General features: G+C 43.5%; 1 protein-coding gene across 2 annotated transcripts in view; it reads left to right on the top strand.

Annotated features, from left to right (window-relative positions):
* The window catches only part of yipf6 (Yip1 domain family, member 6), a 38,368-nt gene extending 26,722 nt beyond the window's left edge, over positions 1 to 11,646 (top strand). For both annotated transcript variants that reach the window (XM_085998452.1, XM_085998461.1), the window contains exons 5-7: positions 586 to 711; positions 3,641 to 3,816; positions 6,578 to 11,646. In XM_085998452.1, the coding sequence (XP_085854578.1) occupies positions 586 to 711; positions 3,641 to 3,816; positions 6,578 to 6,696 (421 nt within the window). In that variant the 3' untranslated portion in view covers positions 6,697 to 11,646. The remainder of the gene's footprint in view (positions 1 to 585; positions 712 to 3,640; positions 3,817 to 6,577) is intronic.
* The last annotated feature ends 780 nt before the right edge of the window (positions 11,647 to 12,426 follow it).

The following is a 12,426-nucleotide window of genomic DNA, read 5'->3' as shown; positions in this document are numbered from 1 at the left end:
CCCTCTCCGTCTCTGTCTCTCTGCGCGCCCCCTCTCTCTCTCTGCGCCCCCCCGCTCGTGCTCTCTTTGTCTCTCCTGGGAAGAGTCTGCGCCCCAGCACGTTCACTTGCTCTCGCTTTCTTGGAGAGTCGGTGCCCCCGTGTGCTCGCTCTCTTTCTCGGGGAGAGTCTGTGCCTCTGCGCTCTTGTTGTCTTTCTAGCTTGCTTTGTATCTTGCACGCTCGCTCTGTGTGTTTGTGTCTTGCTCTGTGTGTCTCGTTTGCTCCCACTGTTTCTGCCTCACATGGTGTATAACTCTCCAGCCCATGTACTCCTTTCCAGGAGATGATTCCTCTCCCCCCCCCCCCCCCCCCCCCTCCCTTCAGAGTCCAAGGCTGCTGAGCTAACTCAGCTCAAATATCAGACCTTGCTGGTCATTAGCGGTGAGTTGCTTACTTACAAAGCAGCTGAGCCTTTGAGGCAGCAGGCTGCTCATGATGGCCTCCTGCATCATTAGCTTTTAGATACGTCCATGGTTTGTTAAAAATCTGTTGTTGCTATAGATGCAACTTGAAGGATGTATTGAGACCTGTTCTCTTTCTCACAGGATGTTACAGGGGCGCCCTGTTGACGGTAAGCACGAAGGAGGCCCACAGTTTGCTGAGGTGTTTGTCATCGTGTGGTTTGGCGCAGTCATCATTACACTGAACTCCAAACTGCTTGGTGGAACGATGTGAGTTTTCTTCCCAGGTTTCTCTCATCCTGTCCTGAAGGTGCTGAATCTTGCTAGGGTACAGTTCCACAGGCACCAGCAGCTCTCCAGTACTTCACCCAAGTAGTTATTCTGTGTGAGCCTAGGGAGTGGAGACTGTGGCTGATGCTTGTTTTCCCTTATCTAGCCTAAGGGCACCGAGGGTGCAACAGTACCATCCCTACTATTAACTTCAGCTAATTCAGTGCAGATCAGGGATTGAATCTTTGATTTTCCTGCTCTGTGCGGCACAGTACCACACCAGGCTCTATGTTTACCTATACTGAGACACCTGTGCTCGCAGCAGCATTCTACATGATCAGTTACATCTCTTTTTATGCTGGAATGGGGAAAATATTAAGCAATAATAGCTATTTGGACAAATTTCTTGCTATAGACAGCAAACCCTTAAAATCTGCTGTTTTAATGACTTCTGTTCTGATGCCTTGCTGTTTTAACAAGTCATAGGTTGCCTGGCATGGTTTTGCAATGGGTTGGAGTACCAACAAGCAATGGTGTGGGATTAAGCCTATTATCTTTTCTCACGGCAACACCACTGAGTTCTCTTGCAGTTCTGTTGCTGTGGGTTGTGCCCAGCAGAGGCATGTGCTTGCCCAGAGAGAGAGTACAAATTGAAAGTGGCTGCTCTGGAGCATCTGGGTAATACAGTTCACCACTGCATTGGTGCAGGCTTTGAAGGAGTTTGCCTACCTGCTCTCTCGGCTGCAGTTGATATATGGCCCAGGAGACCAGTTACAAACTGGAAAACAAATTAATTGAGACGGGTCTGGACCCTGAAGAAAAGATTTCTACTTCTGTCTTCCCACCAACTACAGCCCCGTCACCACTGAAATCTTTATCCACAGTTTGTCACATCTAGATTCTATTCCTCCAATGTCCTCCTTGCTGATCTCTCATCCTTCATCCTCTGCAACTTATCCAAAAGCCATATCTTGACTAGCTCACCTGCATTCGCTTTATGTTCTCCAACATGCTGAATTTTAAACCTAGTCCTTGTCTTCAAATCCCTCCACAGCCTCACACACACTTTTATTTCTGCAGCCTCCTCAACCCTTGTTTTCCAGCCACAACCTTGGTCCCCTGATTCTGGTACCCCCCCCCCCCCTGTCTTACCATTGGTGGCAGTCTTCAGGTGCCTCAGCTCCACTGTCTGAAATGTCATCCTTCAACCTCTCTGCTTTTCTACATCTCTCCGCCTATTTTTCTTCCCACCCTTGCCCCTTAAAGCACCTCGGGTTGCTTTCTGTGTTAAAGGCACAATGTAAATGCATGTTTTTTTTCCCCTCCCTGTCTCTAACCCAGAGATGCCAATGCCAGTGCCATTAATGCTACCCTGGTTGAGATCAGCTAACTTGTCAGAGTGGCCAGACTGTGTTTCCGCACCTTTGGCAGCCAGCTGAACACAGGATTGGAAGTATCCTGGCAGCAAGCTTGGAACTCTTCTCCCTCTGATGCTTGATCTGGGTAATCTGAGGGGCTGGGTGCTAGTGGAGCAGAAAAGAGGGATCATGGTCTCTTAAAAGAAATACAGCTGTCACTTGGTGTCATCTCCTAAAGCTTGTGTTAATAATGAAGCATGTACGCACAGTCCTGCTTTGTCTTGTACATCATTTTATGGAATTACTCTGGTATCTAGTGTCAGGGTTAGTTTGGCTCTGTGGTCACAATCTCGCCTCTGAGTCAGCAGGTTCTGGGTTTGTACCCCACTGTAGATCTGAGCTAATCTAGGCTACTCAAGTGCAATACTGAGGGAGTGCTGCATTGTCAGAGGTGCTGTCTTTTAGATAAGACATTAAACTAAGGTTCTGTCTGTCTGTTTAGATGGACCTAAAAGATCAGTGGTACTATAAGATGAAGCAGGACTTTTCTGTGTCCTGTGCAACATTCCTCCATCAACAAGTATGACTGAAAACAGATTATCTGGTCATTTCATCTGTTTACTATTTGTGGGACTTTGCTGTGTGTAAATTGGCTGCTGTATTTGCGTACATAACGAGTGACTGCACTTTAAAAGTAATCCATCTCGATGCAAGTTCTTTTTACTGTACTTGATTTGTGCCACTGTAATTATTATCGTTTATATTGATGTTCTTGGAACCAGTGGGATACATTGTGTACAGTGCCACAATGTGGCTGAAAGCAGGTACTACATCATGCACCTTCTGTACATCCTGCTCTCCCATTGCCCACCACTGGGGGCAGAGCCTTCAGCTACCTCTGCTCTACACTATGGATCTTCCTCCCTAAACTCTTCTGTCCCTCTACTTCTCTCTTCACCTTTTAAAATCCTGGCAAAAAGCATCTTTTTGAACAAGCTGTCAATCACTCCACTAAACTCTTCCACCAAGACATTATCCCTTAGTGATTTGAAAAAAAAATTCTTGCACACCCGTCTCCAGTAAAGTGTCTTGGTATTTTCTACATATATAAATGTAAGTTGTTGGATAGTAATCAGGAGCAGGAACCCCAGCTGTTTTTTCCCCCCTCTTCCCCATCCTAACTCGGGTATGCTGATGCCGATTGTAGCATCATTCATGCTACCCTGGCTGATACCAGTTAACTTGGCACAGAGTGGGGAATAAAATCTGGGACCTTTTCTGGTCTGTACAGCTCAACTCCACACTGGTTAACGAATTTACCAGCTGAGTCACTGGGGGAACCTCACGATCCTGATGAGATAATTTTTGGATTCATGTTATAGCCTTGACTGGCAGGATGAAAGACTGAGTAACAGTGACAGTGATAAAGTCTACTCCTCTGGCTTAAGGATGGTGCCAGGCAGTGGCTGATGGTGCAGAGAGGGAATAGATAGAGCAAAAATGCAAAGAAGGCACAGAAAAGATTGAGAGTACTGTACTGATGACTTTATTTATTTCTCTTTATTTCCCAGCTCCTTCTTTCAAAGCCTGTGTGTGCTGGGTTATTGCATATTGCCACTCACTGTAGCTGTGATAATCTGCTCGCTCATCCGATTGGCTCCACACTCTAGCACGTCAGACATCCCGATGGCAGTGGTTATAATTCGTTTTATTATCGTGCTGGCTGCGTTTGGCTGGTCAACATTCGGTAAGTAATTGAACGCTTTCTTTAAGTAACTGGGCAGTGATTAAAAATGTGCAGTAAATTAACAGGCACACTCGGCACTACTAGAGCTACGCCTTTACGGGTAGTGCAATGTTGGAAGTCTAACACACTGCATCACAGGGTAAAGGGATCAGATTTGATTTCCCTCTCTTTACCCCTCTAACCCTGCTTTTCCAGGGTTCCTAGCTGTGTTGTGTTGCCGTGGAAGAGAGGTGGTGAGTCAAACGAGGAAGAAAACAGTTCTTGACTAAAACTATTGTATTGGAACCAATTTTCTTACCATTAAGCTTAGGACTTAAACACTGATTCGTAGTCCACAACTTTTGGAACAGATACTGGAAATTAAAACTGAATAAAGTCTTCGTGCCATTCAAGCCCCAGTTTAGTGAGTGGTGTGAGAAGGGAAACAACAATTAGGAAATTCTCTAGACAAATTGTCAAAACATTTCGGAAAAGATTAGATTAAAAATATGGAAAGCAAACACTATAGTTTTGACATTATTTGGACTAAGTGTAATTTGGGAAGCAAAACATTATACTAAAACTGTAAGTGTTTCTTCTAAAGACAATAAATAAAGTAAGACTGAAACTCAAGACCAATTTTACAGGATAAGCTAAAGTTAGTTATTTCTGGTTCTAAAATGACATTGCAACACCCCCCTCCCCCCAACATGAAGGATAATTAGCTGGGCTTCCCAGAATCCTGTGCTTTCTGGCAGCCTGGTGGAATGTTAACGGTATCCTGGCAACAAGCTAGGAACCCTGCTCCTTCTGATGCTTGAGCTGTGTAATCTGGGGTTGACCAACAGTAAGGAGAGAAAGAAAAGGAAACATTTCTATTAAAAGAAATACAGCCATTACTTGATGTCATCTCCATAGAGCGTATGTTAATATTAAAGTTCATAAATCTCACACAATCCTGCTTTGTCTTGTACCCCATTTCACTGAATTGCTCTAGTACGTGATTTGCTTTGATCAGTTTTATTTTGCTGTACCTAATGTTCTTGTAGTACCTGATTTTATACATTTGATGGCGCTGTGCAGGATATATTGTGTTTAGTGCCACCGTATGGCTGAAGACAGTACTGCAATATTACTTTTTTGGTTTGCCCTGTGTCTGCATGCTTGGAAACCCATTGCCATGTTTGAGTTTCCAATTCAAGTTGCTGTGAAATTATATTCACTTGTTGGGTTTCAGTTTGTCCTGTGTGCACTCTTCCCCGCCACCCCCACATTCCCCAGTAGGGATACATCCTGCTTACCCATGTCAAAAGAGCTTGGGTACAGGTTTGGAGAGCCAAGCCTCGGGAAGACCCAAGTGTGCGCAGGGGTAGTTCTGTACTTTAACCAGCTGAAGCTATACAGCTTACCAGTACAAAAACAGCCCCAATCAAAGAACAACAACAACTTGTACTTATATAGCACCTTTTAATGTAGTAAAATGTCCCAAGTCGCTTCACAGGAGTATTATAAGAAAAAACCGGCACAGCGCCATCAAAATGTGATTATGGTGCATTATCCACCCTCGACCTCCCTGCAGCCTTTGACACACTCCATCACACCATCTTCCTTTAAACACTTTTCCTCTATTGTCCAGCTTGATGGGACTACCTTCACTTCATTCCTCTTTTACTTATCTGATTATAGCCAAAGCATCGGGTTCTGTGGACCTGCCCGGTTGATATCAGTCTACCACGGAGGCTTGACTAGGTTTCTAGATTCCGAGCTTCCATTGCCAGATGTGCCATCTTGGAGCCACGTTGGCCCCATAGAGATCTGCTTGCCTCCTATATCACTTGAAATATCTCGATCATTTAGGCACCATAGCGGTTATTGCTGAATCTGAGGAGTATCTTGATGAAAAAGAAAAGTTTTTTTTATTTAAAAACAAATTAAGATTTCCTCAGTGGGTGATGACACTGCCCTATGTGCTACTGAGCCCGAAGACCAGGAAAATCCCAGAATCAATCTCCATTCTGTCCTAAGTCAGCTGGGGTGGTTATAGAGTTACCACAATTGGCCTCAGTGACTTTGATTTCGAGGGTATAGTTAGCCAGGGATGCTACTCCTGATCACTATCCAGCGACTTTGCTGGAAAGTTTGTGTGCACACATAGGGTGACGACTGGATCAGGCTCTACTGTGATGTTATTCACAGTCCAGTAGCCTGCTCACACTCAATGTATAGGCTTACATGTGAAGAGTGTCAACTTGGTATGGTATTGGAGGGTTGCTGTGCTTGTGGTGCTCTCTCCCAGCAGGAGTTCCACCACCCATTGGAGAACAGTAAGGGGAGAAAATGAGAGGAAAAAGGTGAAATAAGGGAATGAAAATCCAAAAATGGATTAAAGGAAGAAAAACATTACCTAGGTTATACAGAAATGTTGGCTGAAAAACCAGAAAGAAAAAAAGAAAAGACTTGCATTTATATAGCGCCTTTCACAACCACCGGACGTCCCAAAGAGCTTTACAACCAATGGAGTACTTTTTGAAGTGTAGTCACTGTTCTAATGTAGAAAATGCAGAAGCTAGGTACTTCACTGCCTGGACAGAGACAGCCAGAGGCACCTACTAGTGGCCAGCTTCAGAGCTGCACTGGCAGAGGCCTGGGAGCAGATGCCTATCTTTCTCAGCTAGGACGTCTCATGGTGGGGGTTGTGGGTCAATGACCGACAAAAGAAGAATTGGAGAAAATCTTTCATTTCCTTAACATGTCAATTTTTTTTTTCCTTTTTCTCTCCTAGCCTCAACAGCATTTCTGGCTGACAGCCAGCCACCTAATCGCAAGGCCCTTGCTGTTTACCCGATATTCCTCTTCTACTTTGTGATCAGTTGGATGATCATCTCCAATGCATCTGCATGAGAGGGGCATTTAGTCTGAAAGCGTGGACGATAAAACATGAGTGATTCAAAATCATTCTTGTGTGGTTTTTGGAGACTGTTTGCTTGAAGAGGCATCCCATTATGCAGCAAAGGAACAGATCAAGAAACATTGATATTTAGTTTGTATATTGAATGTACAGTGATTCTTACAACCTGTAAAAGAGGTTTATAATTGAGTTCTTGCAGACTTTGGGGAACAATATTAATTGAAGCTGTGGATTTGCATTTGTAACAGAGACAGGCACTGGGAGCGAAATTCTTTCATTTCTTTTGCTTCCTGCATTAGATTATTTTTTTCAGTTGTGAAGGGATTTAACGGATTGAAATCTGACTGTATTTGGTACCAAAACATTTGAATTTGTCAATTTAAGGGGTGTATTTAGGAAGATTAGAGTGGATTTTTCCTAAGTTTATTTGGAAATCCACTGCTCAATGTAGCACCAAATCTTACAGATCAGTAAGATCCTAGTTCCCATCATGGTCTGTGCTGAGTTAGCTGACCTCCGCTGGGACAGCAGCAGATGTTACTATTGGCCTTACTGAGATGGACTAGGTAGGGGGAAAATCAGCCAGGATCTCTGATTCTGATCACCAGCCAATGACCTCTGTGACCCACAGTGCTGTGCGAATGTCGGGTGAGGATAGGATTGGGCTTGACTGGTTGATTAGCCTGCCTAAGCACACACTTGAATGGCAATTTGGACAATGTATTGCAGGATTCCTATTGCCCATAGAATTATATCCCATGAAGTTTTGGTGCCTTCCAGAGATGGATAAATTGGGAGTGAGCTGCTTTGTTTGGTGGCGCTACTGTTCTGTGAGGGACAGGATTGAAATAGTGTTGAGGCTGAACTTACCCTGGATACACAACCAGCTTAGGTACTGATAATTGGAATGGAGGTGCATGAACGGAAATCTGAAAATTGAACATCCTTGCCTCATGGATGGTGATTAGACAGCACCATTTCTAACAATTTAACAGTCTGACTGTCCTATTCTCTTTTTCAAAGATTTATAAAGGGTCTTGCTCAATGAGATTAGGTAAGATTAGTATGTCAGTCAAGGGTGTGATTCAAACTTGTGACAACCAATTGCCCCTCCCTCAAATGAGAACTTGAGACACCCAGTATTGTATTGCGAGAGCCACCTAGGCTCTACTGGCACAATAGTGCCATTTGGTTGGGAAGTTTGTAATACCATTAATTTTTCCAGCACTTCACAATGAACACTTCTGATTGGTTTTGGAGTCATGGGGGAGGATTGGGTAATACATTATCCTTTCCTAGGTTCAAATCCATCTCAGACTGATGCTCTGAAAGCCTTCTATATCTGGTTGCTGTGAGAGTCCAATATGAAATGAGTTTGGGGAGACCCAATTCAGTTCCTCATGGCCAATGGTCTAAATCACAAAACTGATCAGTATTTGAAGTTGGCAGCCTCTTTCTCAGAGGCTCCAGGAATGGAAAAAACACTGATACTCTTCTGAACTGCATTGTTGAAGAGTAAACCTGACCTAGGCGATGCTAACACTTGAAATGGAAAATGTTTCACTTCCTGCATAAAACTTACATGCCTCTTTATCACATTGCTTTATGACCCAGTGTATAGGCACCTTTATTCCAAAACGAACACTACATCTTCGTGTGTACACATTTGCTCACTTTGCCAGTTGCTTCCGTGCACTGTAAGCACCAGGAAGCAGCTTCTAGTTACTGAGTGGTGCCAGAGTGATTTTGAATGGGGAAGCTGTGTGTACCAAAAACAAAGCTTATGAAATATTTGGCTTTATTGCAGCCACTCTATAGAAGGGTGTGGCCCATACATGTAGTCACCAGGAATAGAGTGCCTCCAGGATGAATATGGAAAGACAGTGTACTATAAATGGCACAATTTTGAAAAGTGTAGATGAGCAGGGAGACCTTGGTGTCCATATACACAAATCCTTAAAGGTGGCGGGGCAAGTTGAAGGTGGGTAAAATAGCATGCGTGTTACGTGGGTTTATAAATAGAAAAATAGAATAGAATATAAAAGCAGAGCGATCGTGTTATAACTTTATAAACCACTGGTTAGGCCTCAGCTGGAGTATTGTGGACAATTCTGGGCACCACACTTCAGGAAAGATGTAAAGGCCTTAAAATGGGTACAGAGGAAGTTTACCAGGATGTTACCAGGGATGAGGGACTTCAGTTATGAGGAGAGATTGGAAAAGTTAGGACTGTTCTCCTTGGAACAGAGAAGGTTAAGTAAGAGATAACCTAATAGAGGTTTTCAAGATGATCAGAGGTTTGATTGAGTAAAACTATTCCCTCTAGTGCGTGGGTCAATGACTAGAGGTCATGGATTTGAAATCATTGGCAAAAGATCTAGAAGTGAGATGAGAATTTATTTCACTGAGAGTTGTCGGGATCTGGAACACTTTATCTGAAAAGGTGGTGGAAGCTGATTCCATAAATAATTTTAAAAGGGAGTTGGACAGGTACTTGAGGATAAAGAACTTACAGGGTTACGGCCAAAAAGTGGGGATGTGGGACTAAACACGACTGCTCTTCCAAAGAGCCAGCACGGACACGACGGGCCGAATGGCCTGTGCTGTGATTTTTCTATGGTTCTAAGAGGGCAGCTTCTTACTATTATACTGCTCCTGTCCACCAGCAACACCCACCACCATCTCTAAATTTGTTATGCAAAGATCCAGCCTTAGCACTAAGATGTAATTGGTTGGGGTGTAATGTTTAAACGGATTCAGTATTTGTTCTGGTTAATCACTCTTTGATCCTGAAGCAGACTAAGTGTTCTTTTAATGCAGGTTGTACAGCAGATTTGAGTGGAGATGTCGCTAGTTTTTTCACTTGGGCCAAAGTCTCCTCTCTCTGGTGGTTGGCTGCTGTCTTGGACCTGTGTTTGAATTTCAGTCCTATGGAAGGAGGGGGAAGTTCTATTTTCTGAAAGCTGTTTACAGACACAAAGATAAATTAATTGAGCATACCCTATTGACAAAGGAACTTGGAAACTGAGTAGGCCATTCAGCCCATTGAGCATGCTCCACCATTCAGTTAGATCATGGCCAATCTATACCTCAACTTCATTTACTCGCCTGTGTTCCAGATCGCTTGACATCCTTACCTAACAAAAATCTGTTGGCCTCTTGAAAATTTCAACAGTCTTTAGGGAGAAGATTCCAGATTTCCACTACCCTTTGTATAAAGTGCTTCCTGATTTCACTCCTAAATGGCCTAGTTCTAATTTTAAGATTATGCTGCTTATTCTGGATTCTCCCACCAGAGGAGTTTTTCTCTATCTACTTTATCGAATCTCTATCATAAACACCTCCATTAGATCACTCTTTAGCCTTTTAAACCCTGGAGAATATAAGCCAAGCTTATGCAACCTGTCCTCATAAAGTAACCCTTTAACCCCTGGTATAATTCCAGTGAATCTGCATTGCACCTCATCCCAGGCTAATGCATCTTTCCTGGGCTCTGGTGCCCAAAACTGAATACAGTACTCCAGATGGGGTCTGACCAAGGCTCTCTACAACTGAAGCATCACTTCCTCATTTTTGTATTACAACCCCTTTGAGCCTTCCATTAGCCTTTTTGATTAATTTTTGTACCTGTGCTCTAGGTTTTAGTGATATGCGTACCTGGGACACCCAAATCTATTTGCTCCTCCAGAGCTCCTAGTCTCTCACCATTTTTTAAAAAAAAATTCCAATTTGTCTAGATTGGATCCAAAGTGGATAACGTCACACTTTTTCACATGGAACTCCATCTGCCAAAGTTTTGCCCACTCACAGCCTGTCTGTTCCTCGACGTTCCAGTAGATGCATGACCATGGTGATGTAAAAGACTGAACTGACACTAAATAGTTAATGAAACAGTTATGTACTTGATGCTGTGGAGGCGTGGGATTACTCCTACCCTCACCACCCCTGCGGGTTTGATGATTTCCCAGGCACTATGGGAAGCGCAGAGCAGTGTCCAGGTGCCTTCCCATTGGAAGGAACAACAGGAAAGAATTGACTCTAGGCTACTGTCGTGTCTCTTCATGGCCTGGCCGAAAAACAGTCTTGGCAAGTAGCAAATTTCCTGCCTTTAACCAGAGGTACATAGCTGGGCAAACCCAGTTTGGAGGAGGAGATGGAGTCAGGCTTTTGCTACAGAGTTTCAGTGATGGGTGCATTCCATATCTGACCTCCTCAACCTGTGATAATCTCTCACCTTAACAATAAATAGGAACTGGTTTTGCTTGGAGTTCAATAAAGTAATGGTGGGTGTGTGAAATTTTTATACTGTGGCCACAACTGTAAAGAGCCAGATAGATGTTGTCCTTCAGAACATTGGGTTGCATCTAGAGAGAACCATTTGAAACAGTATAACACTAATGTGGATGTGCTGGTCGATAAATGTCTGTTAATGGTAATGAGGGTAATTTTAAGGTGATGATTTACGAATATCACACAAATAGTGCTTAACAATTTGGATTAAATGTGAATTCCCATCCCCACACAGTCCCTCCAGCATATTGGCACCAGTATGGTAAATATGCTTCGTGACAACATTGGCAAATGCCACACTGAGGCTATGACCAATAAACGAGGTGAGTGGCACAATGTGTGACAGAGGGTCAGTTTCAATTACTGTACATATTAAATAATTTTCCTTCTGTATTTTCTAGGGGTGGGGGTGGGGCTTTACTTTCTACAAATATGGAATCAATATAAGAATGTATAAGCTATGGGACAGATGGGAATGGTGTCTCTGGTAACTTCAGGGAGTATTTCTGAATTTCTAAAGCCTTAATGCAATGTGAAATTTCTAATGTAAATACTTGCATATTGTGTGTTTATAGATTTACTACTCCAGGATGGAAATATTTTTCTCTCCCTTATTTGTTCTGCTTTTACTGTAAATGTATGCTGTTAACATGGTTGAGTCTTGGAGCTTTTTAATTTCTCTGTGGTTTTGCATACGTGTGTTTGGGAAACCCCACAGCTTTCCAACTGCATTAATACAGACAGAAATGACAAAGCAGCTCGATTGCTGTGCATTAACAACATCTAGCCCCCCCTTCCCTGCCCTCGGTGGTTCGGCTGCACAATCCACTGGCTGATGTGGTATTGAGTGATACAGACTGGGAAGGTCCCAGGGTTCATTCTCAGTCTCTGCTCAGGTAAGGTGATTTCAGGTGGGGTGCTATAGTTGGCCTCAGTACCTCTGGGCTGTGAAGGGGAAAAAATCAACCAGAATTCCTGCTCCTGCTCCCTATCCAGTGACCTCTGCTGTGAAATGCAGATATGTGGATGTTGGGTGAAGAAAGGATCTGACTCGGCTGTGATACTACTCATAAGTGAATAACCTTTTGACACTTGTTACATAAAGAATGGCTTGTTGGAAGCACTAGAAGGCTTCTGGCACCATTGGAACTATACCCTTTGAAGTGCCGTAACCTACAGGGCTACGGACCAAGAGCTGGAAAGTGGGATTAGGCTGGATAGCTCTTTCGGCCGGCACAGATACGATGGGCCAAATGGCCTCCTTCTGTGCTGCAAATTTCTATAATTCTATGACCCCAACAAGAATCGGCACTGGCAAGAGACGTGAAAAATGGGGGAAAAAAAATATTTTTGGTGGTTTAGGAAAGATGCTGAGGGTTTGGTGCAGAGGAGATTTACTAGGGATGAAAGACTTCAGTTATGTGGAGAGAATA

This window comes from Somniosus microcephalus, chromosome 1, assembly GCF_052327205.1.
Source record: "Somniosus microcephalus isolate GS21.2 chromosome 1, FLI_Smic_1.0, whole genome shotgun sequence".
Classification (NCBI taxonomy): domain Eukaryota; kingdom Metazoa; phylum Chordata; class Chondrichthyes; order Squaliformes; family Somniosidae; genus Somniosus; species Somniosus microcephalus.
The sequence above is the reverse complement of the archived record's forward strand: the minus strand, read 5'-3'. Positions and strand labels throughout refer to the sequence as shown.